A 23798-nucleotide genomic window follows, 5' to 3' on the forward strand; every position below is an offset into this window, starting at 1 on the left:
TGCACACGGAATGGCAAAAAAAAAAAAAAAAAAAAAAACGAACAGTTACAAAAAAAGTGATATAACAGCTGCAAATACTGCTGAGTGATGAAGAAAAACGAATAGTTACTTGTGTTCGTAGTTCCCTTGTTTAACATCCTGCCCACAACAATACCTAAGTGTTAATAAATGTCTTCTACAGTATCCCTATCAGGCTAAATCAGAAATCATGTCAGTTATACACGCTACGACAAACTGAAAACGTCTTGGAAACCGATTTATGAAATAGGTTGGCCATCTGTATAAATATATGCATATCAACATGCAAGTTGTGATGTATTTTTATAACGTAATACGAATATGTATATGTCTCAATATCAACGCCTTAGTGTTGTCGCAGCTCTTATAGAAGAGTGTTGTTACGCCTGCAACCGTTTGCACTTCGCATTTGAAAGCTGGCAACAGTGCTACCATCCGTCAGTCATTTTTTCCCACTGACTGCTATATATGGGTCGCACAAGTTTCTTTACATTTGTTACCGTTATTATCAGGACTCGTGCGACTTTTCATCACGTACGTAATCTTTTTTACAACTGCTTAGCAAACTGATGTAATATTCAGTCCAGATGATACAAAAAATGTTAATGATGCTATGGCCATAGAATTTATAGCTCCTTTAACTTACCGACATAGAAACTCAATATGATTTGCTAAGAAGGTGGAAAGAGATGGATACATTATTAATATTTTGGTGTCATACGAACATCAAATAAACTATTATCAAATCTAAAAGGAACAATCTGTTCGGGACCTTTAACAAATGAATGAGAACGGCACATCGTTATGAAAATGGCTTAACCACTACTGAAGTCTGCAAACTGTGTGCAATGGAAGGTATTTCAAAACTGGATGTTACATAAGCCTGTCTCCTAGATAGGCGAATTCTTCCACTAGAGTGTAATTCCCAATAGCAAGTAGTTAATTTCCTGCTACTACTCTCCAACACCTTCCTCTTTGCTCTGTTTATGCTTCAGTCACATTCTGTGCAAGGTGAGCTGTCCATTCCTCTCAACAGATTTTCTAGGTCTTCGTTACAGCCACTGGCATTTCTGTGTATTCCCCTAGCACATTCATACTTCTTCCGAAATTTTCTTTTACTCCCTTTTTTCCTTCTTGAATATACAAACTGTACAATGATAGGGGAATAATAGTGATAACATTCCGTTCCTACAATGCTTATTAATGTATTATATTATTGTTGTCTCTGTACAATGTTCTACGAATTGTGAATGTCTTATTTCGCCATTCAATGACAATGTCTTTTTCTAAATCCACAAATTCTATGAAAATACTGATACTTCTTCAGTCTGCCTCCCTTTCTAAGTGCAGTGTCAAGTTACATTCTGGTACTCATATCACTGATACCTTTTTCCTACCTGAAATTCAACAGATATTTGTACATTAACTCTTAAATTATTATTCCTATTATTCCATATACTATTCCGGTTACCAGTTCAGAAAGACGAATCGTCGAGCCAGTCGTCTCATAGTTCTTTACATGTACTCGCCTTCTTTGGCAATGTGATGATTATGCTTTTCTGGAAATTTTATGGTATGGCGGGTTTAAAGGTTTTTTTCTTTTTAACCCAACCCAGATAATCAACTGCTTCCTACACCTCTCGCAGTTTTCTGCAACTACGAATGTGTGTCGTCGATACCAGCAGATTTGTCATAATCCGTATCATTAAGCACCCTGTGTAATCCCGGCCTTATTTCACCTATTTCTTACGCATCTAGGTTATCTTCTCCTATCATACTTTGGAATAGCTCTTCCCTACCTTACGAACCATCAACGTACTCTTGCCATACATCGCCTGCGTTTAACAGACACTGGACTCCAACCAGACTATTACCCTGTAAGTCTAGTTGAGTTTAGGCACGGAGCAGGGATAACAGCAAAATTCGCAGCACGTGAAGAAGACGGGTACGCCTGTCGTCGTTCACACAATAGAGACAGTCGCTCCTAAAAACACACGGAACACATCATCAATTTTAAATAATTCTAATCCTAGAGCGAGCTGAGTTTCACAGTGAGGTCCTATGGTTCTATAGCGCTACAAGTATCCACTGTGCCAATAGTATGAAGCTGACATCCAGCCAGAATTGGATGCCGAGCTGCTAGTGCAGAGATAATACAGGCTGACTGAAAAAGATTCATCCTATTTCAAAGAACTGTATCTTCTATATCAATGAACTTTTGGTGAATTTGGGTGAATTTTAACTTAGAAAGATTTTATTTTCAAAGTAAACATTCAATTTTACAAGGTCACATCTTTTATACATGTGCATATACAAACTTGGAATATTTTTTGCAACCAAATCAAGGATCAAAGTTTTGAATTATCTTTCACAACTGTTCAGTGTGCCGTCCACCAGATTCATGACAAACATCCAGACGATAGTCAGACTGGTCCCTTAGTTTTGCGAGAAAATTTGGAGTTCATGCATTCGTTACTGTGGCAACATGACGACGTGATCTACCCAAAGTACTTGCTGGAAGGGGAGCAATAATGACGAAACGTTTCACAAACCCTCATCAAAAAAGTAAGATACCCATGGAACCAGGTGAACATGGAGACAATGGTGCTATGCCAAATCCGCACGCCCTTACTGCCGAACCACCAACGAGGCTGGTTACTGTTAAAAATTGGTCTTACACCCGGTGCCAGTACAGAGGTGCTTTGTTCTGTTGAAAAATGAAATCTTCTGCATCTTATGGCAGTCGTGAAGAGGCAGATCTACACCAGATCCAGGTAAATGACTACTGCGACCGTCTCTCCTGCAAAAACACAGGACCGTAAATGTTTTCGCGAGAAATTGTGCAAAACAAAGGAAGCTTCGCAGAGTCTCTATTTCGTGCTCGACTACGTAGCTGTGTAGTTTCCCATGTTCTTACACAGTGGCAATTGGTTCAATTTCCACTTAAATGGAGTGTAGCCTCATCACATTAAACACGAAAGGAAATTCCACTACTGGCCATTAAAATTGCTACACCAAGAAGAAATGGAGATGACAAACGGATATTCATTGGACAAATATATTATACTAGAACTGAGATGTGATTACACTAACACGCAATTTAGGTGCATAGATCCTGAGAAATCAGTACCCAGAACAACTACCTCTCGACGTAATAACGGCCTTGATACGCCTCGGCATTGAGTCAAACAGAGCTTGGATGGCGTGTACAGGTACAGCTGCCCATGAAGCTTCAACACGATACCACAGTTCATCAAGAGTAGTGACTGGCGTATTGTGACGAGCCAGTTGCTCGGCCACCATTGAACAGACGGTTTCAGTTGGTGGGAGATTTGGAAAATGTGCTGGCTAGGACAGCAAAAGAACATTTTCTGTATCCAGAAAGGCCCGTAGAGGACCTGCAACATGCGGTCGTGCATTATCCAGCTGAAATGTAGGTTTTCGCAGGGATCGAATGAAGGTAGAGTCACGGGTCGTAACACATCTGAAATGTAACGTCAACTCTGAAAGTGCCGAGAATGCGGACAAGATGTGACCGAGACGTGTAACCAATGGCACCCCATACGATCACGCCGGGTGATAACGCCAGCATGGCGATGACGAATATACGCTTCCAATGTGCATTCGCCGCGATGTCGTCAAACACGGATGCGACCATCATGATGGTGTAAACAGAACTGTGATTCATCCGACGTTTTGCCATTGGTGCACCCAGGTTCGTCGTTGAGTACACCATCACAGGTGCTCCTGTCTGTGATGCAGCGTCAAGGGTAACCGCAGCAATGGTCTCCGAGCTGATAGTCCATGCTGCTGCAAACGTCGTCGAATTGTTCGTGCAGATGGTTGTCGTCTTACAAACGTCCCAACTGTTGACTCAGAGACCGAGAGGTGGCTGCACGATCCGTTACAACCATGCGGATAAGATGCCTGTCATCTCGGCTGCTAGTGATACGAGGCCGTTGGGATCCAGCACGGCGTTCCGTATTACCCTCCTGAACCCAGCGATTCCATATTCTGCTAACAGTCATTGGATCTCGACCAACGTGAGCAGCAATGTCGCGATACAATAAACCGCAATCGCGATGGGCTACAATCCGACCTCTGTCAGAGTCGGAAAAGTGATGGTACACATTTCTCCTCCTTACACGAGGCATCACAACAGCGTTTCACCAGGCAACGTCGGTCAACTGCTGTTTGTGCATGAGAAATCGGTTGGAAACTTTCCTCATGTCTGCACCAGCGCCAACCTTGTGTGAATACTCTTAAAATCTAATCATTTTCATATCACAGCATCTTCTTCCTGTCGGTGAAATTTCACGTCTGTAGCACGTCACCTTCGTGGTGTAGCAATTTTAATGGCCAATAGTGTATTATCTTTCGTGTCCATGCTGTTGTTTAATCCTGTTGTATAACAACAGGTACCTTGAAACCGCGTCACTGAATGCTTTGAACTGGACGAGACACAGTGCTCCACGAAAATTATAAATGAAAAGTTGTAACTGAATTGAACCTATTGAGCAGAGAACGGAAAACGGTTTTTGTTGTTCTGCTACCCCTATCGCCACTTGACGCACAATGGGTAACGAAAGAGCGAGCCAGCGAGGTAGCTGCACCAGGGCGATTCCTGTTGGAAACCACATGAACCAGACACTTTAACAACTGTCGCCGAAGTAAACTTCTTTCATGTAGAAGATGAAGTGTTGTGCATTTGGACTCTCTGTGTAAAGAGTGACGTAGGAGAGTAGCTCGCGTGGTCCGTGTGTGGTGCAGAGGAGACGGCGTTCATCCCTCGCGGCTACGAGCTGCTGGCCGGCGTGGGGCTGTACAAGGTGCACCGCGCGGCCGCCGACCAGGGGGCGGCGGCCTCGCGCTGCCGGCTGGAGGGCGGCCAGCTGGCGGTGCCCGCAGACCCGGCGGAGGCGGACGCGCTGGCGGCGCTGCTGAGGCGCGCGCACGTCGCCGCCGCGCTCACCGCCATCACGGACCGCGACAACGAGGGCCACTTCATGTCCAACCTAGGTAACGCGCACTGGCACTCCCTGAACGACATACCGGGTGATCAAAAAGTCAGTATAAATTTGAAAACTGAATAAATCACGGAATAATGTAGATAGAGAGGTACAAATTGACACACATGCTTGGAATGACATGTTGTTTTATTAGAACAAAAACAAAAACAAAGTTCACAAAATGTGCGACAGATGGCGCTAGACAGCAAAACGTCAGTGACTGCGCATGACAATCGTGTATAAAAGGAGCTGTAATGAGAGAGAGAGAATCACCCCCACCCTGAGATACCTTGGCCTCACCCTCGACCGTCACCTCACCTGGACCCTTCACCTCCAGAGCATCCAGCACAAAGCCCATTCCCACCATCCTCTACACCTACAAATACCTCATCCGTCCTATCCTCTGTTATGCCAGCGTTGCCTGGATCTCCGCATCCACCCGCTTTTACAAGGCCCTCCAAATCCTTGAACGCCATGCGCTCCGCCTTGCCTTCCGTATCCGCCTTCCTTCCCCCAAACGGCTCCTGTATGACCCCATCCCCTTCCCCCACCTCCTCCTGTTCCTCCAACATCTCCGCATCCTTTACATTGTCCACAGGCTTGATCTCCCCCACCCTCTGGTTTCCTTCTTCCTCTCCACCCCCTGCCCGTTGCCGCGCCTCTATCGCTGTATCCCTCCCTCTCTCCACCTCCAAACCCTTATCTCCTTCATCAGGGCAATTTCCAGGAACTCCCCCTCCCAGATGATGAACTTTGCCATGACATCTACCCTTCCTTCCAACTATAACCTGGCCTTGTTGCCCCCCCCCCTCCCCAGGGCCCCCTTTTTCCTCTCCCCTCCTTCTCCCAGAGCAGATTTTCCTCCTCCCCCCCTGAGACCCTGCACCCCATCCTTGTCTCTTTCCTTCTCACATCTGTCCCTACCTGGCCCTCTTCAGCGCGCCCCCCGCCCATCTCCCCCTTCTCTTCCCATCCTTCCCTTCTTCCAGTCTCCCTCATCTCCTTGCACCTGGCAGATCCTCCGTTTTGCTCATCGTCAGTGTGCCACATCAGTGTTGTGTTTAGTGCTGTTTCTCCTGTGTGTCAAGAGGTGTGATTTTCATTGTGTGCTGCCTTGAGGTTCGTTGTCAGTGTTTGTTATGTGCTACGCCATCTGTCGATACTTTTATGCTCCGGTCATACTGTGCCCTGTGACTTGTGTTCTTTTAATTGTTCCAGTGTGTGGTTTTTTGTGTGCGCTACTTTTTTACGGTTTTTATCTCCATTTTACAGTCGTCCCTTTTTCTGTCTAGTGCCTTCCATGATGTTCCCCATTTTTATATCGATGTTCACCATATTCTCTCATTTCTATAGTTTTAACTGTCTTCTATTGTTTGTTCTATGTCTTTCAGCTGAAGAGCATTGCATATGCTGCTGCCAGCCCGCCCCGACGGGGAATTGAAATACAATAAAGAAAAAAAAAAAAAGAGAGAGAGAATCAGATGCGCCAGCAGTCGCAGCATGTTGATGTTACCCGAAAAGACGCGTTTAGTGAAGCTGTATTACCCGAATGGGGAATGTGCTAGTTCAGCGTTACGATCCTATCGCCATAGGAAGGGGATTCGAACGGGTAAAGGTCCGTTGAAAAATGCAGCTGTGGTGAGAATGATTTCGAGGTTCGAAGCCACTGGTTGTTTAGACTATAGACCCTGTAGTGGCCGACCGAGCACAAGGCGTGATGCTGCTCAGACAGTTCAGAAAGAGACTGTAGCGGGTCCTTCTATGGACGGGGAAGTCAGCGCTCGTGCAGTCGAACGTCGCACCAGCATTCCATACACTACTGTTTGGTTGGCACTGAGGCGTACCCTCCGATGCTATCTGTACAAAATCCATCGGCATCATGAACTGTTACCTGGCGATTTAGTGAAGCGGAGGGCAATTGCGGAGAGGGCGTTTCAAAAGATGGCGGAAGATGACGATTGGTTGAGTAATGCGTTGTGGACCGACGAAGCTCATTTCACGCTTCGAGTGTCTGTAAACGCCCACAACTGCAGAATTTGGGCTACCGAAAATCCTAGAACTGTCGTGGAAACTCCATTGCACGACGAGAAAGTCACGGTATGGGTTGGATCTACCACATCTACCGTTATCGGGCCTCTTTTCTTCGACGAAATGCGTGATTTTGATTTTGCAACTGCTACCGTGACGGGGGAGAGGTACGCTGATATGTTACAGAATCGCATCATCCCCAGCCTGGCTGATAAACACCTGCTGGAACGTACGATGTTTATGAGGGGTGGCGTTCCACCCCAAATTGCTAGACGCGTGAAAGATCTCTTGCTCGCGTCGTTTGGTGATGATCGTGTGCTCAGCCGCTACTTTCGTCATGCTTGGCCTCCCAGGTCCCCAGACCTCAGCCCGTGCGATTATTGGCTTTGGGGTTACCTGAAGTCGCAAGTGTATCGTGATCGACCGTCATCTCTAGGGATGCTGAAAGACAACATCCGACGACAATGCCTCACCATAACTCCGGACATGCTTTACAGTGCTGTTCACAACATTATTCCTCGACTACAGCTATTGTTGAGGAATGATGGTGGACATATTGAGCATTTCCTGTAAAGAACATCATCTTTGCTTTGTCTTACTTTGTTATGCTAATTATTGCTATTCTGATCAGATGAAGTGCCATCTGTCGGATATTTTTTGAAAGTTTGTATTTTTTGGTTCTAATAAAACCCCATGTCATTCCAAGCATCTATGTCAATTTGTACCTCTCTATCTACATTATTCCGTCATTTATTCCGTTTTCAAATTTATACTGACTTTTTGGTCACCCGGTACATTACCTGATCAGAAGCATGCAGATACCTATCAACAGACTTTAACGTGGGGTGTGTCCATCCTTTGCCTTAACGAAAGCTTGAACTCCGCTGTGGACACTTTCAGTAGGGTGTCTGAATGTCAGTGGAGGAACGGCAGCCCATTCTTCCTTAACAGCAAAACCACAGAACTTAGTAATGTTGACGCTGGCATCTGGATAAGGTCCTAACTCATCCCAGAGGTGTTCCATCGGGTTCAGATCCAGATTCTGGGCAGGCCAGTTGAATGATACCTGTAGTCTTTTACTACTGCAAGGTTCTGGTAAGACCAGCTACGCAAAATATCTCTTTACTGGCTCCCTAACTCCCAAGAATGACTCTGCAAGTACAGGCTACGTTTACTTGCAGACACAAAAGTTCTGATTAGTAAGCCAAATTTATTTAAATATTAATTAATTAAACTGATAAAAAGGCGCCACCTCACAGATCATTTGATGATTTAATAAAACACCAGTCCAATAATCACGACAAATTTGATTAAAACATTGCTAAGAGGAGATGCAAACTGACTGATTTTAAGGATCCTAACTAGGGAGCGGAATTTCGCTGTGAGATGTAATAGGAAAGAATTTAACAATAATTCACAGTGCAATGTAACCCTCCAGTACTGGTGGTGGTGAAACTCTACGTAAGTACGAAGTTTACCATCGCTTTGTCATGCCCTACCGCTCCTGCAAGCTGACGTCTATAGTAAATTGTTTCTTAAATTTGTGTGGTTCACGAAATTAATAGCCCCTGCCAGTTTTTGCCAGGTATTAATAATTTCTAGCGGAAGGTTTTGCCCAACCGGTAAAAATTTGACCGCAACATTTTTGAACCACTACAGAAGGCACCTATACAGGGCTTAATAGGCAGCACATAGCTTTTATTTGCTTTCATGACCCAGAATTCGACTGTGTACTGACTTTCACCTATTCTTAATGATGGAGGGAGCAAATAATCAGTCGAGGGTAGAGATTGATTGATATTTATTCAGTACCGATGGCGTTTCAACGACTAGTCGTGTTATTTTTGCAATCTACATCATCAAAACTGGTCTCTCCACTTAACATGGTTCAGTTTCGCCACGTAATTATGGAATGGGACAGGGGAACGCAGACCTGGCTTCAATGTAATTTTATACAAACACACAATCATACCTAAACCCATGTTTATTACATTCAGTTGCTATAGGTGACTCAGAACAAGTTCAGCAAAGAGACTACAAGCAAAACTAGGTCAGTGTGGAAGAGTATTTCGCAAGTCTTTAACAAATCAATAGGCATCAAAATCCGATACTTTTCCTAGTGGCTGGGTGTTGTGTGATGTCCTTAGGTTAGTTAGGTTTAAGTAGTTCTAAGTTCTAGGGGATTGATGACCATAGATGTTAAGTCCCATAGTGCTCAGAGCCATTTGAACCATTTCCTAGTGACACGAGTTTAAAACACGTATTTTATTCTCGCACAACATCGGCAACAAATCAAATAGTTATGGAGGAAGACAAGAAACGTCATCACTTCAACGCTATTCAACACAGGAGGCCAAGTTTCGTTAGCCAACAGAAATCCAGAAAAATACGGACACACAAGATTATTTCTTCCCTATTCTACACTTGCCCACTATCGCATGATTATTCATCGTGTACATAATAATTTCAAATCGAAACTATAGTTAATCAATGTGGCGGTTGCTCTAACCGACTACGTGGCGCGAATGCAAGTTCACATACAAAAGATAAGAAAAATGAATAAAAATCTCCCAAAATATTACTGTAAATGAAAGAGCAGATTAAAATGCATTGAATGAGTGGATTTCCGTTGAGCACAGAGCAAAAAATATGACCGTGAGCTTAAGGCCCATGGTGCATGGCCTGACCAAGTCACAATTCTACTGAAATTCGAATAAATTATGGAAATAAATTCCCTCATGGGGTTTAGTGGTAATCCCGCACCTGATTTCAACATCTGGACTTCATTACCGAGTAGATTTTAGGCAATCTAATACCTTTGTTAACATTACCAAAACGAGAGCTGCGTCTCCATGTTTGTGCAGCGTCGCGACCCAGGAACAAGTGCTCAATCGGACACCTCGCCTACCCGTTCTTCGTTCAAAAGGTGGTGGAGAGGATGGTTCGCCAACCTAACAAAGCCAATCCTCGGGGCTTCGCGATCTCGATGACCTGACTTGCTCATCATCTTTTCCAAATTTGTTCGCGTTTAGGGGTTAGTACTATCCTACCACAGAACGACTCTACACATGCAATGCTACGACTTCTGACGAGAGCTTTCTGCTACTTCACATACTATCTTATTCATACAGTCCAAGGTCGCATACGGGAAAGGATACAAAGAAACGTGACACACATGAAACACCACTTGGTCCATTCTCTTTTGTTTGTCATACACGGAATTCGCTTCTGCATAGTCAAAATACTTTGACTATAGTTCTCCTCTACCGGAATTTATTGGAAAAAATATGGAACGGGACAACATGTTCCGTTTCAACAGTAACACACACACACACACACAGAAGTTAAAATACAGTCACTTGGGATGCTAGTGCGTGCATCGACTCATGGCACATTATACAGCGCAGCATCTGGACCGACACATGGGGGACAAGACTGCTAAATTACTGGATACGATTTATCAAGATCACACACACCACGTTCACATTGGTCATTGTCAGTCACACAACGAGAGATAGAATTTAGAAAAAAGCTTCCCTAACCCACATGTAAGCCCACTGGGTCATAGCGCGACTGCCTTTAACGGTCAATTTTAGAGAATGAAGTCCACATCTAAAATATCGTACAACTCCGTAATTTTGAAAACAAATTTACTAAACCAGAACACATCTACTCCGTTTTGAAACGTGAGGCTTCAGTTCGAACAAGAGAGATGTTTATGTCGAACTGGAGCCTCATGGTGTACAAAGAAACACACGTCGTGCACCAGAATACGGGCTCCTAAGTCCGTGGGAATTAAATACAAATTGGACGGTAAATTAAATAAAATTTAGCACAAGCATTACACAAAGCACATAACAGATTTACACACAATAGGCTAAACTAACTAAAGCTGTAAAACATGTGGTGACACCGGTCGTCCACACCCAGTTACATTTGCACAAAAGATCTCATCTAATATACTGAATATTGCTGAAATTAACACCGTTACCTGATTGAATTAGTTGGTGCGGCATGATTATCGATGCCACGCACCAGAGTGACTACCGGGAATTCAAACAAAGCTCTCACACATTTCAACTCTGCAAACAGAGATGCTACTAAGAGCATCCATACTCACCGGCGTCCTAGGGAAGAGTAACCTAATCGTCTCTCCCGTCCAGGGTCCACACACGGTGACCGGAAGGGCCCAGAGAGCGTAAGCGGTTTCTGCCTATACCGACCTCACAAAGGGTGCTGATCAGAGGCCACTAGTACCTCTCTGACCCAACGTAGCAGTATTCGAAACTCTACACAATGGTTGGCTACACTGATCTTAATATTCATACAACCATGTAGCCGCTCAAATAAAGCCATTACACAGTCCATTTTAGGAATCTTACTGTCCAGACACTATTGCTTCCCAAACAATGCTTTATCACAGGCTGCAACGACTCTTAATTGTTCCTCCATTGGGCACAATTCATAATGCTGTAAAATGTGTCCATATTCTGCCGTATTACGATTTACTTTTGATATGCTCTAAAACAAAAAGAGAGAAAAGATGCACCACGAAGGAATTATCCAAATGGGATGGAAATCAGTAGATGTGTTGTAAATGTATACGTAAACAAATCACTACACTTTCGGAAAAAATGGATGATTTATTCAACAGAAGGAACTTCACAAATTGAGCAAGTCAACAACGCGTTGGTTCACCTCTAGCCCTTATGCAAGCAGTTATTCAGCTTCGCATTAATTAACATGGTTGTTGGACGACCTTCTGAGGAATATCGTTCCAAGTTCTGTCCAATGGACGATTTAGATCTTCATAGCCACGAACTGCCCATAACGTCGGAACGTTCTCATTTGGGGAGAGATCCAGCGACCTTGACCTCCGAAAGCACGGCGAGCACGAAGACAAACGGTAGAAACTCACATCTTGTGCAGACGGGCATTATACTGCTGAAACGTAAGCCCAGGGTGGCTTAATGAAGGGTAAGTAAACGGGGCTTAGAATATCATCGACGTACCGCTGCGTTGTGGTGCGGATGGGGGGATACAGATGACAACCAAAGGGGTCATACTATGAAATGTTACCCTGTACCACAGCTCCTGGTTCTCAGGCCGTATTCCGGGCGCCGGTTTCGCACCCCACCACTTTCCGGGGTCTGCAGACACCTCTTTGGCCTGGAATCTCATTCATTGGAGAATAATAGTCGTCAGCAATGAATGTCGCTTCGAACTGAGCCCCGATGACCAGCAAAGACGCCCCAGACAGCGGTTGAATTCCAGCCAGACCGTCGCTCACTACACGGCCTGAAACCAGAACTGATGGTCTTTGGTGGCAATTCATTTCGTAGCAGGAGTCCTTTGATAAGCGTCCACGGCACCCTTACAACACAGCGGTACATCGACAATATTCTACGCTCCGTTTTGTTGTCCTTCATGGAAAGCCATCTTTCATCAAGATAATGTCTACCTGCACGCGGCTTCAGTTCCTGTTGCTTGTCTACATGCTTTCTAAACCCAAGCTTGGCCTTCGAGACCTCGGATCTCTTCACAACTTTCGTTTGTGGCGTCATGGGGAGGGACTTCCAATCAGCTTGGGATTTTGACTATGTAATGCGCCAGTTGGACACAATTTTGCACGATATCCTTCAGGAGGACAACCAGCAACCCTGTCAATCAATGCCAAGCCGAATAACTGCTTGCATAAAGGCTAGAGGAGGACCAACATGTTATTGAAGCTCTTTCTCTTGAACAAATCATAAAACTTTTCTGAACTCCTAATCATTCGTCTGTAAATGTACATCACATCTACAGATATCTGCTCTATTCTGATTAATTACTTCACGGTGCATCTTTTTTGTCTTAGAGCGTATTTCAGGGCTAGTTATCTAATATAGTTACCAAATGCTGGGAGATTTAGTTCTGGCCCCTCTTGTATGATATCTTCTCAGATCGATGACAGTATCTTGGTGCATCAGAGTTCGTGTAACCAATTATTGAACCGTAGACCGCATCACCGAGAATAAGCACGAGCCAGTCGATCCAAGATTCACCATTTCCTCTGTACTTCACTGTTGGCACCACACATGATGGCCAGTAACGTTCTTCAGGCATCTGACAATCTCAAACTCTTCCATCGGGTTGCCAGAAGATATAACACGATTCATCAGTTCAGATCTCTCGTTACCAGTCATACACTGGTGTCGCTCTTTTGGACCACGTAAAGCGTCGCTTAATGCTGACAACAGAAATGTTTGTCTTATGAAGAGCTACTTGACCGTTGTACGCCGTTCTCATAACTGACCTGCTGATACCACCATGCAACTGATGCGTGGTTTCTTTGATTTCATACTATTGTTTATAACCACCTTCTGCAACATTTAACGATCCCTCTCCAGTGGTGCATGAGTGCAGTCCGCTCTTGCTTTGGCTGTAGTTATTCTTTCGCTTTCCCAATTCACAGTCAGATCACTAATAGTCGCGTTGGGCAGCTTTAGAAGAACTGAGTTGTTCCTGTTGACATGTTAGTCAGGTGTCATTCAGTGACTAGTCCACAATCGAAGTCTCTGAGCTCTCGTAACCAACCCGTTCAGTAGGGATCTGGTTTAGACTAGCGGGCCGGTACACAGTTTTAACTTGCCACGTTAAGTCATCGCGACAAATACTCGGCTTAGGGTAAAAAAATTAATCCTCTTCATTTTATCCCCGTCCTAATTAACCGATAAATGTTATACAGGAAGAAAAATATTGACATGTTTACTCTAATTCTATCAACATGGACATTAACTAAGAAAAATGTGGATGCTTACCCTAATTTTAGCAACACGGATATTAACCAAGGAAAAGTGGAAATAAACCGTTATGTCACGCGTCTTCAATCAGTAAGACGAATTTCGGCAGTTCTGCGCAGGGGGCAAACGTAAGCATTCAGTATTTGAAGGACGCGACAAAGATAACGACTTCCGACTACCACTAGCCTCTTCTAGAAACAGTTTAAACAATGGAATGCGTGAGCGTGAGACAAATAAAAGAGGCCAGTTTTTTGTTGTTTTCAGAACATGGAAAATAAGAATGTGAGCTTACAGTTGTTACTGGTTTATTTTTCGCTGAATGTATTATTAAAACCTGTGTCATTGCACGGGTTTGGTTTCTAAATGTACCAGTTTAACAAGCAGAATATGATCTTGTTTGTATGTAATGGCAGAATGGTGTAGTTGTGTGCTGAAAGACAAAATCTGCAATCCTGTGAAACTGAAGGTAACATGAAGATGAAAGTTAGCAATAAACATAAACAACAGACTGAGTTGAAAAACAAGAATGGGAAAAATATATGTGGAGTCCTTAACGAGCAAAGCAAATCATAATTAAGGAGGAAACACCAGAGTTGCCAGAGATAGTAGACATTTCCCGCATTTCTGAAGATGACGATGATTACGATGACCAGTTATTGGCAAACTAAAATCACTACATACACGTAGGAAAGACCGTAATGGGTTATGTTGTATTTTGGGGAAGTAGGTACAGGCAAATAACTTGACACAGGTGTGTTCGGTACTCCATTTGCATCATGCTGCATGTAATTGAGAAGACGCCCCAATGCTTTTTTAATGGATGCTTATCCAAGAAATGAACATTATAGAAATTGTTGAAATGTGAAAATGAAAGTAATTACAGTTTTCTAGTTCCGAATAGAAACAGGAAAACGAAGTGGCGACTATTTTCACTCACGTATATTTAATACAGACTTTCCTTCTCAAACGGCCAATTACCCAATCATATCATTCGGCGTAACATTACTGAACACAAAAGAGACTCACCTAAAGTGAAAATCTTTTGTGCCATTTCCCATGAAAAAGTGCATGGCCCCTTCCTTTTCCTGAGGAAAAATGATCTAACTTAAAATGCCGCAGAATTAGCTTTTTCCACGACTTGGAGGACTCCGATGACTTCATTTTCCAACAGGATGGACATCCATCGCAGTGGAGCAACAACGTACATCGGTTTGTCAGTGACACCCTGCCTCAATGCTGGATAGTGCGCACGGGACCACGACACACTGCCCTGAATTCTTGGCTTCCAAGATCGCCAAATATGACTTCATTGTAATTTTTTCTTGCGGCGATATTGGTAGGAAAATGTGTTCATTTCCCCTTTACCTTGTGACGTAGAAGAAGAACAGCCACCATAACTTCTGCAAAAGCAGATACAGTGTGTCAAGTTTATGAAGAAATTAGCTATCGTCTAGATGTTGTTCGTGTTGCTGGTGGTGAGCACAGAGCGTATTGTAATAGCATAGCTTAGACTTTAATACTTTCTGAATATTTTGGGGTTCGTCCCATGTTTTCAGTATGTTTTCAGCAATAAATACGGAGTTTTGAGATCAGGTCATTTTGTTTTGAAACTCACTGTATTACTTGGAGTATTGCTGCAGTTGTGTGATCTGTTACTCTACCCTACACGTATCTGTAGGTGGTGATACTGAACCAATTCATCTGTGTGTGTAGGCCTTTGTTCATCTGTTTCCATTACCAGTATTTGAATCTCTAAACGCCGTCGTTCTCATTACAGAAATTTAGTTGCCCAGAACACATAAAAACACGCAATGACTGCTAATTGCAGTGAAATAAAATCGCCGTACAGGGCCAATCCATTTTGTCGATTGTTCACATTAATCAGGCAGACATTATAGAGACGATATTCCGTAGTACCGCCTCCCGTCGTACAATAAGAGGAAAGCTGTGCGAACAGTGCGCAATAGTCACAAATAAAACACATGAGACGTGTATAAAATCCTTTCATGTTGTGTCCTTGTCGACATCTGATAGTTTCCTTTCAGATGTCAGCAACGACACCAGATGAAAAGATTTTATACGTATCTCATGCATTTCATTTGTGAGTTTTGTGCACTGTTCGCACAGCACAGTGTGTCCAATTAATGTAAACAGTCGGTGAAATGGATTGGCCCTGTAAAAATTTTGTCTGTGCAGATGATCCAAAAATGGCGATTTAATTTCGCTGAAACTAGTAATCATTGTGTGTTGTTATGCGATCTGGGAAATAAATTTCTTTAATAAGAAGAGCAACGGTGTTTAGATTCTGAAATCGGCTCCAACACAGCTGAAAATGTCATGTACTGACTATAATTTGAGTCTCTGTTGTCCCACGTATCGTGTTGTGGCGTAGGAAAGTGTCTGGTCCTAATCTTGTATATGGTCGTTGCTACTTTTAAGCCTTGTGTAGCGCTATTGATATTTCATTAGTGCTGCGGTTAAGCGTGGTCCATTTACACTACTGGCCATTAAAATTGCTACACCAAGAGGAAATGCAGACGATAAACGGGTATTCATTGGACAAATATATTATACTAGAACTGACATGAGATTACGTTTTCACGCAATTTGGGTACATAGATCCTGAGAAATCAGTCCCCAGAACAACCATGTCTGGCCGTAATAACAACCTTGATACTCCTGGGCATTGAGTCAAACAGAGCTTGGATGGCGTGTACAGCTACAGATTACCATGCAGCTTCAGCACGATACCACAGTTCATCAAGAGTAGTAACTGGAGTATTGTGACGAGCCAGTTGCTCGGCCACCATTGAGCAGACGTTTTCAATTGGTGAGAGATCTTGAGAATGTGCTGGGCAGGGCAGCAGTCAAACATTTTCTGTTTGCAGAAAGGCCCGTAGAGGACCTGCAACATGCGGTCGTGCATTATCCTGCTGAAATGTAGGGTTTCGCAGGGATCGAATGGAGGGGAGAGCCACGGATCGTAACACATATGAAATGTAATGTACACTGTTCAAAGTGCCGTCAATGCGAACAAGAGGTGAACGAGACGTGTAACCAATGGCAGCCCATACCATCACGCCGGGTGATACGCCAGTATGGCGATGACGAATACGCGCTTCCAATGTGCGTTCACCGCGATGTCGCTAAACACGGATCCGACCATCATGATGCTGCAAACAGAACCTGGATTCATCGTAAAAAAATGACATTTTGCCATTCGTGCACCCAGGTTCGTCGTTGAGTACACCATCGCAGGCGCTCCTGTCTGTGATGCAGCGTCAAGTGTAACCGCAGGAGTGGTCTCCGAGCTGATAAGTCCATGCTGCTGCAAACGTCGTCGAACTATTCGTGCAGATGGTTGTTGTCTTGCAAAAGTCCCCATCTGTTGACTCAGAGATCGAGACGTGGCTGCACGGTCCGTTACAGCCATTTGGATAAGATACCTGTCATCTCGACTGTCAGTGATACGAGGCCGTTGGGATCCAGCACAGTGTTCCATATTACCCCCCTGAACCCACCGATTCCATATTCTGCTAACAGTCATTGGATCTCGACCAACGCGAGCAGCAATGTCGCGATACGATAAACCGCAATCGCGATAGGCTACAATCCGACCTTTATCAAAGTCGGAAACATGATGGTACACATTTCTCCTCCTTACACGAGGCATCACAACAACGCTTCACCAGGCAACGCCGGTGAAGTGCTGTTTGTGTATGAGAAATCGGTTGGAAACGATCGTCATGTCAGCACGTTGTTGGTGTCGCCACCGGCGCCAACGTTGTGTGAATGCTCTATAAAGCTAATCATTCGCATATCACAGCATCTTCTTCCTGTCGGTTAAATTTCGCGTCTGTAGCACGCCATCTGCGTGGTGTAGCAATTTTAGTGGCCAGTAGTGTATCTGGGTCTCTTAAAGGTTGCCCTATGTCTTCTACACTCCTGGAAATGGAAAAAAGAACACATTGACACCGGTGTGTCAGACCCACCATACTTGCTCCGGACACTGCGTGAGGGCTGTACAAGCAATGATCACACGCACGGCACAGCGGACACACCAGGAACCGCGGTGTTGGCCGTCGAATGGCGCTAGCTGCGCAGCATTTGTGCACCGCCGCCGTCAGTGTCAGCCAGTTTGCCGTGGCATACGGAGCTCCATCGCAGTCTTTAACACTGGTAGCATGCCGCGACAGCGTGGACGTGAACCGTATGTGCAGTTGACGGACTTTGAGCGAGGGCGTATAGTGGGCATGCGGGAGGCCGGGTGGACGTACCGCCGAATTGCTCAACACGTGGGGCGTGAGGTCTCCACAGTACATCGATGTTGTCGCCAGTGGTCGGCGGAAGGTGCACGTGCCCGTCGCCCTGGGACCGGACCGCAGCGACGCACGGATGCACGCCAAGACCGTAGGATCCTACGCGGTGCCGTAGGGGACCGCACCGCCACTTCCCAGCAAATTAGGGACACTGTTGCTCCTGGGGTATCGGCGAGGACCATTCGCAACCGTCTCCATGAAGCTGGGCTACGGTCCCGCACACCGTTAGGCCGTCTTCCGCTCACGCCCCAGCATCGTGCAGCCCGCCTCCAGTGGTGTCGCGACAGGCGTGAATGGAGGGACGAATGGAGACGTGTCGTCTTCAGCGATGAGAGTCGCTTCTGCCTTGGTGCCAATGATGGTCGTATGCGTGTTTGGCGCCGTGCAGGTGAGCGCCACAATCAGGACTGCATACGACCGAGGCACACAGGGCCAACACCCGGCATCATGGTGTGGGGAGCGATCTCCTACACTGGCCGTACACCACTGGTGATCGTCGAGGGGACACTGAATAGTGCACGGTACATCCAAACCGTCATCGAACCCATCGTTCTACCATTCCTAGACCGGCAAGGGAACTTGCTGTTCCAACAGGACAATGCACGTCCGCATCTATCCCGTGCCACCCAACGTGCTCTAGAAGGTGTAAGTCAACTACCCTGGCCAGCAAGATCTCCGGATCTGTCCCCCATTGAGCATGTTTGGGACTGGATGAAGCGTCGTTTCACGCGGTCTGCACGTCCAGCACGAACGCTGGTCCAACTGAGGCGCCAGGTGGAAATGGCATGGCAAGCCGTTCCACAGGACTACATTCAGCATCTCTACGATCGTCTCCATGGGAGAATAGCAGCCTGCATTGCTGCGAAAGGTGGATATACACTGTACTAGTGCCGACATTGTGCATGCTCTGTTGCCTGTGTCTATGTGCCTGTGGTTCTGTCAGTGTGATCATGTGATGTATCTGACCCCAGGAATGTGTCAATAAAGTTTCCCCTTCCTGGGACAATGAATTCACGGTGTTCTTATTTCAATTTCCAGGAGTGTATTTCTGTGTTCGGTCTAGCACGCGCGCATGTATGTGTGTGTGTGTGTGTGTGTGCCAGATTGTAGTGTTACGTGTTCGGGGGATGTTAGCCGCATTCACATCAACACTTTGGCTAAGGCCAAAACGGTGCAGGCGTGTAGGCTAAGGACCATGGCCCGCCAGTAAGAACGTGATGTAAGAAGATATGTGGTGACTGTACAGGAGGGTCTCTGGACGCGGCGCTGCGCGGCCGCTGGGAGGCTCGCCAGCCGGACAACGGCGGGCTGTCTCTGCGCCGCGAGGACTGCGTCACGCTGGGCAGCGGCGCGCTCTTCAACGACGTGCCGTGCGACCAGCCGCTGCCCTTCGTCTGCAAGCTGCCGTTCTACCCCGTGCCTCCAGCCGGCTACCAGTGAGTAGTTCGCGACACGAAATCACAGCGAGTGGAACGACCAGGCTACGTTACTCAAACAAAGAACGACAGTAGCGCTTCTAGTGGTACGCCAGTGAACCTCGACTACGGGAAAATAAGGGGCGAAAAGCAGTATTCTTTCTTTGTATTCTACGAATGCTAGCTTAGCGCCCTCTGCTTCCCTCGCGTAGACTGTCTGGCCCGCAGAGATTTTTTTGCGTTCATTTAACTGAATTTTTATGTCGTTCGCAAATTGCAACACCTTCTAAGCTTTTCATGCTAATTAAGACCATATAAGCATGGTGTTTTCCGAGAATACTTCTGGAAAAAAAGTGATTATGGAGCTAGAGTCCAAAGTTTTTGTTAAGTATGCCTTTTGAGTTCTTGTGGAGATATTTCCATAGCAACTTCCATCCCCTGACAAACATTTCTTTATAATGTAACCTAAAAGTGAAATACCAATTTACATAACTTTAGCTTTAAGATTGTTTTAACGTAACGAAATATTTTTTTCAAAAATTTTCATCCTCTATTGCTCTCCCTTAGGGGTTGATTTTCCAGAAACTCTGCAACACGTATTTTTTTTTTTTATTTCTTACCGAGAAATCAAATATCAGCTGTCCCAGACGTAGCCTTAAAAATCCTAGCTATTTATTTTTAAGAAAACTTTCACCCACTATTTGACCCCCTGTGTGGTTGAATTTTCAAAAATGCTAAACCAAGCATTTTTAATTTTCTGACTGAGAAACCAGATACCACTTCCAGCTTCAAAATTCCCTTGATAGTGAGACAGTTTCAAAAAGCCTTTCACCCCCTTAAGAGTGGAATTGCGGATAATCCCTTCTTAAACGATGCCTACAGCATAAGATCCACACCCTCTCCTAACTTCAACTTTCTGACCTTAGCGGTTTGGGCTGGGCGATCAAGAGTTGGAGTATCAGGCTGATCCTGTTACAATCCCTTAGGGGTTGAATTTGGAAAAATGGCGAAACATGTATTTTTTCTTCTCAAACTGAGAAGCCAAACATCAATTTTCAAATATTTAGTTCTTAAAATTCTTTCGCAATGAAATATTTTCGTAAAACGTTTCACCCCTATTTAACCGCCGTAAGAGTTGAATTTCTGGAAACAGTAAGGTTTATTACTAACGGAGAAGCCAAATAAAAATTCTCATAGATTTAGCTTCTAAAATGATTGCACAATAAAATATTTTGATGAAAACTGTCATCTCCCATTTCACCCCCCCCTCTCCCCCCCTCAAAGGGTATACCACTAATTACTTAGCGAGAATAAAGAGCTAGTTGTGTTTCATAAGAACGATATTTTCTGAATCCGAGTTGGCTATTCGTCATTAAATCATTTTCGTCGGGGTGATTCATTATGTTCGAGCTCAATATTTGTTCCAAAATCCTACTGCAAATCAAGGTTAGTGAAATGGGTCTGTAGTTCAGCCCATTACTTCTAATTCCTTTCTTATTTATTGATCTGACTTGTGCAACTTTCCAGTCCTTATGTACGGATCTTTCGACGAGGCAGCGGTTGTATATAACTGCTAAGTTTGGAGCTGTTTTAGCAGCACACACTGTGGGAACCAGAGTGGTATACAGTCTGGACCGGGGGTCTTGCCTTCATTAAGTGATTTCAGATGCTTCACTACACCGAAGATATCTACTTCCGCGTTACTTATGATCTAGATTTGAATTCTAAAATATTTACTTCTTCTTCTTTGGCGAATGTCGGAACACTGTGTTTGGTAACTCTGCTTTAGTGTCACTGTCATCCGTAGCATCACCATTGTTATCGCTCAGTGTGGCTATGGATTGTATTTTTCCGCTGGTGTACTTTACATTCGAGAAATCTAAATCAAAAACTAAGATTCACCTCTCGTAGCTGGGGTTCCACAGTCATGCGAAATTTTGTGAACGACATCGTGGTCGCCCTTTCGCTGTAAAACAATTTATTTTAGAAACACAGTATAGTAATTTCGACCTAGTGGTCATATCAGGTGGAAATAATCGCCCTTTAGCATATGCCAAAACATAAAAAGCGTATGACAAGACATGGCACAGAAGCTTCTTGTGTATACTGCACTATTTGAATTGCATTTTGAATATGTTTCACGTGTTCTACTAAACTTTTGCTTGCATCTGTAACACTGGTTGGGGCAAATGATTCCATATTTGTTATTGTGTAATATAACATAAGAGCTTGTAGCAGTTCACACATCTGCGTCTTGAATCACGGAACTCTAATGAGTCTCTGTGGATTTGGAGTCATAGGCAATGAGATTCCATCTCACGGACTTTTATAATTTCTCGGAATTCAACCATTTTCATTGTAGATCCTTTCGTTTTATTAACCATATTAAAAATCGCTAGTGACTTCACAGCGATTGAATATGGAGGTAGTGCAAAGCCCTTCGCAAACACGAAAGGTACTATGGAGCAGACAAATGTGCTCTCTAAAAGAAACAAAGAGAAATAAATTAAGTTTTTAGAGCCATCAGTGGAACATATGGTGTCCGAGGAAGACACTTATGACCCCTGTGCGATCCATACAGTCATGGAATGCATGGTACTACTAAACACTTGTGTATGGAACACCAGTGGCTGTCATGTAGTTAGTCTGTTGAGAAGATATCGACTATACGTCAAGAGGTGATACCTTGAAGACCTATGAACTATTGCCCAGCGGTACATTATTTCATCAACCCTAAGATTAGCACATATCAGTTTTTTAGGTTATTTATGAGAAAATTTTAATGTCGGATGTTTGTTCGGATATTCTCTTTCCACAATCTATAAGCGCCGCTAAAAAAGTAAAAGAAAACATAGATGCGTCGTAAAAAACAAGAGGTTCTCAACGTTTGAGTGCTCCGAAAAGCAACTCATAGTATTCAACATCTCCTGATCACTAGTTATACAACCAGTACACAACAAAAATAGAAACAGATCTAAAAACACCTAAATCGGCCCACTGTCTATAACGACGACGTACAACTGATGAATAGTTTCATATACAGAGGGCTATAGCAGAAGGGAAAATCTGTTGTAAATTAATACACAGCACAGTACAATACACTGAACGAATTATACAGACAGATTGAAAGGAGGGAGGATGGACTCACACACACACACACACACACACACACACACACGGAGAGAGAGAGAGAGAGAGAGAGAGAGCAGACACACACGCATGAAAGAGTAATAAAACAGTAGTTCAAATAATGTGACACACTGACGAAAAACCTGTCGAACATCGGCTGTGCCTGTATGTGTTCTATCTTCTCCTTCTGGCCTTATTGCGTATCTTCACGGCGTCGGCATGTCAGTTGTTTGGATATGGCAATGTTTAGTGGTAGAGGATTGGAGGACACCCTCCCTGTCGCCACCCCTTCCACGTCAAGATGGAATTTGTGTACCCCAACTGTCTGCATCCAGTGTTATCCCATTCAAAAGTACGAGAATGTGTTCCAAGTGTTTGCGAATCGTGTAATTAAGATAGAATGTGGGTACCAGCACGGTAGCTGGATGTGGGAAGCGCCTAAAACCCACGCACACACTGGCTGGCAGGCTAGCTGTCGGCGTTATTTCATTGGGTGGCTTGGATACGGGACCGCCTCGCCTAACCGAATCCTCGTAGCGGCGTGCAAAGCGCATGGCTATCCGGACGGGTCCCTACTGGTGCTGTATACTTATAAGTATTGTGCTTTGAAGCCAGTGGTCAACGAAATTGTAGCGATGTTAATAAGATTAACAGATGGAAAGCTTTTACGCCTTCCTCTTCACAAAAAGAACACGTAAACGATGACAAAAGAAACAAAAATATTTAAGTCAACAAATAAAAATATATTTTCGTACAATATATTATAGTGGAAAATACTGTTCCGCAATTTTTTTACTTTCTTCGTAAAAACATTATATTGTTGCAGGCACCAAGCTACCCAAAAATTTAAGTGGGTTCCTACAATACCTAACTGGCTAGTAAATAAGGGAAACATTGCAATAGAAATTAAAAAAATACCTATAGCTAACAATAAAATAAATATTATCGGATTTTCAATAAAATAAGGCCTCAACAACGAAGACACATGTTTTACTAAGAAAGCTAAGAAGACTACGTATTTTGCAAAAACAGATGGAAAATAATTTTTTCTGGAAACATGTCTACTTTTAGATTGTAACTAACCAAACAATGATTATT

General features: G+C 44.2%; 1 protein-coding gene across 1 annotated transcript in view; it reads left to right on the forward strand.

Annotated features, from left to right (window-relative positions):
• LOC126153408 (macrophage mannose receptor 1-like) overlaps positions 1-23798 on the forward strand; it is a 91571-nt gene that overhangs the window by 52279 nt on the left and 15494 nt on the right. The window contains exons 4-5 of the mRNA XM_049916070.1: positions 4789-5037; positions 19403-19592. Coding sequence (XP_049772027.1) covers positions 4789-5037; positions 19403-19592 — 439 coding nt within the window. The remainder of the gene's footprint in view (positions 1-4788; positions 5038-19402; positions 19593-23798) is intronic.

The sequence above is a fragment of the Schistocerca cancellata genome, chromosome 2 (assembly GCF_023864275.1).
Source record: "Schistocerca cancellata isolate TAMUIC-IGC-003103 chromosome 2, iqSchCanc2.1, whole genome shotgun sequence".
Lineage (NCBI taxonomy): Eukaryota > Metazoa > Arthropoda > Insecta > Orthoptera > Acrididae > Schistocerca > Schistocerca cancellata.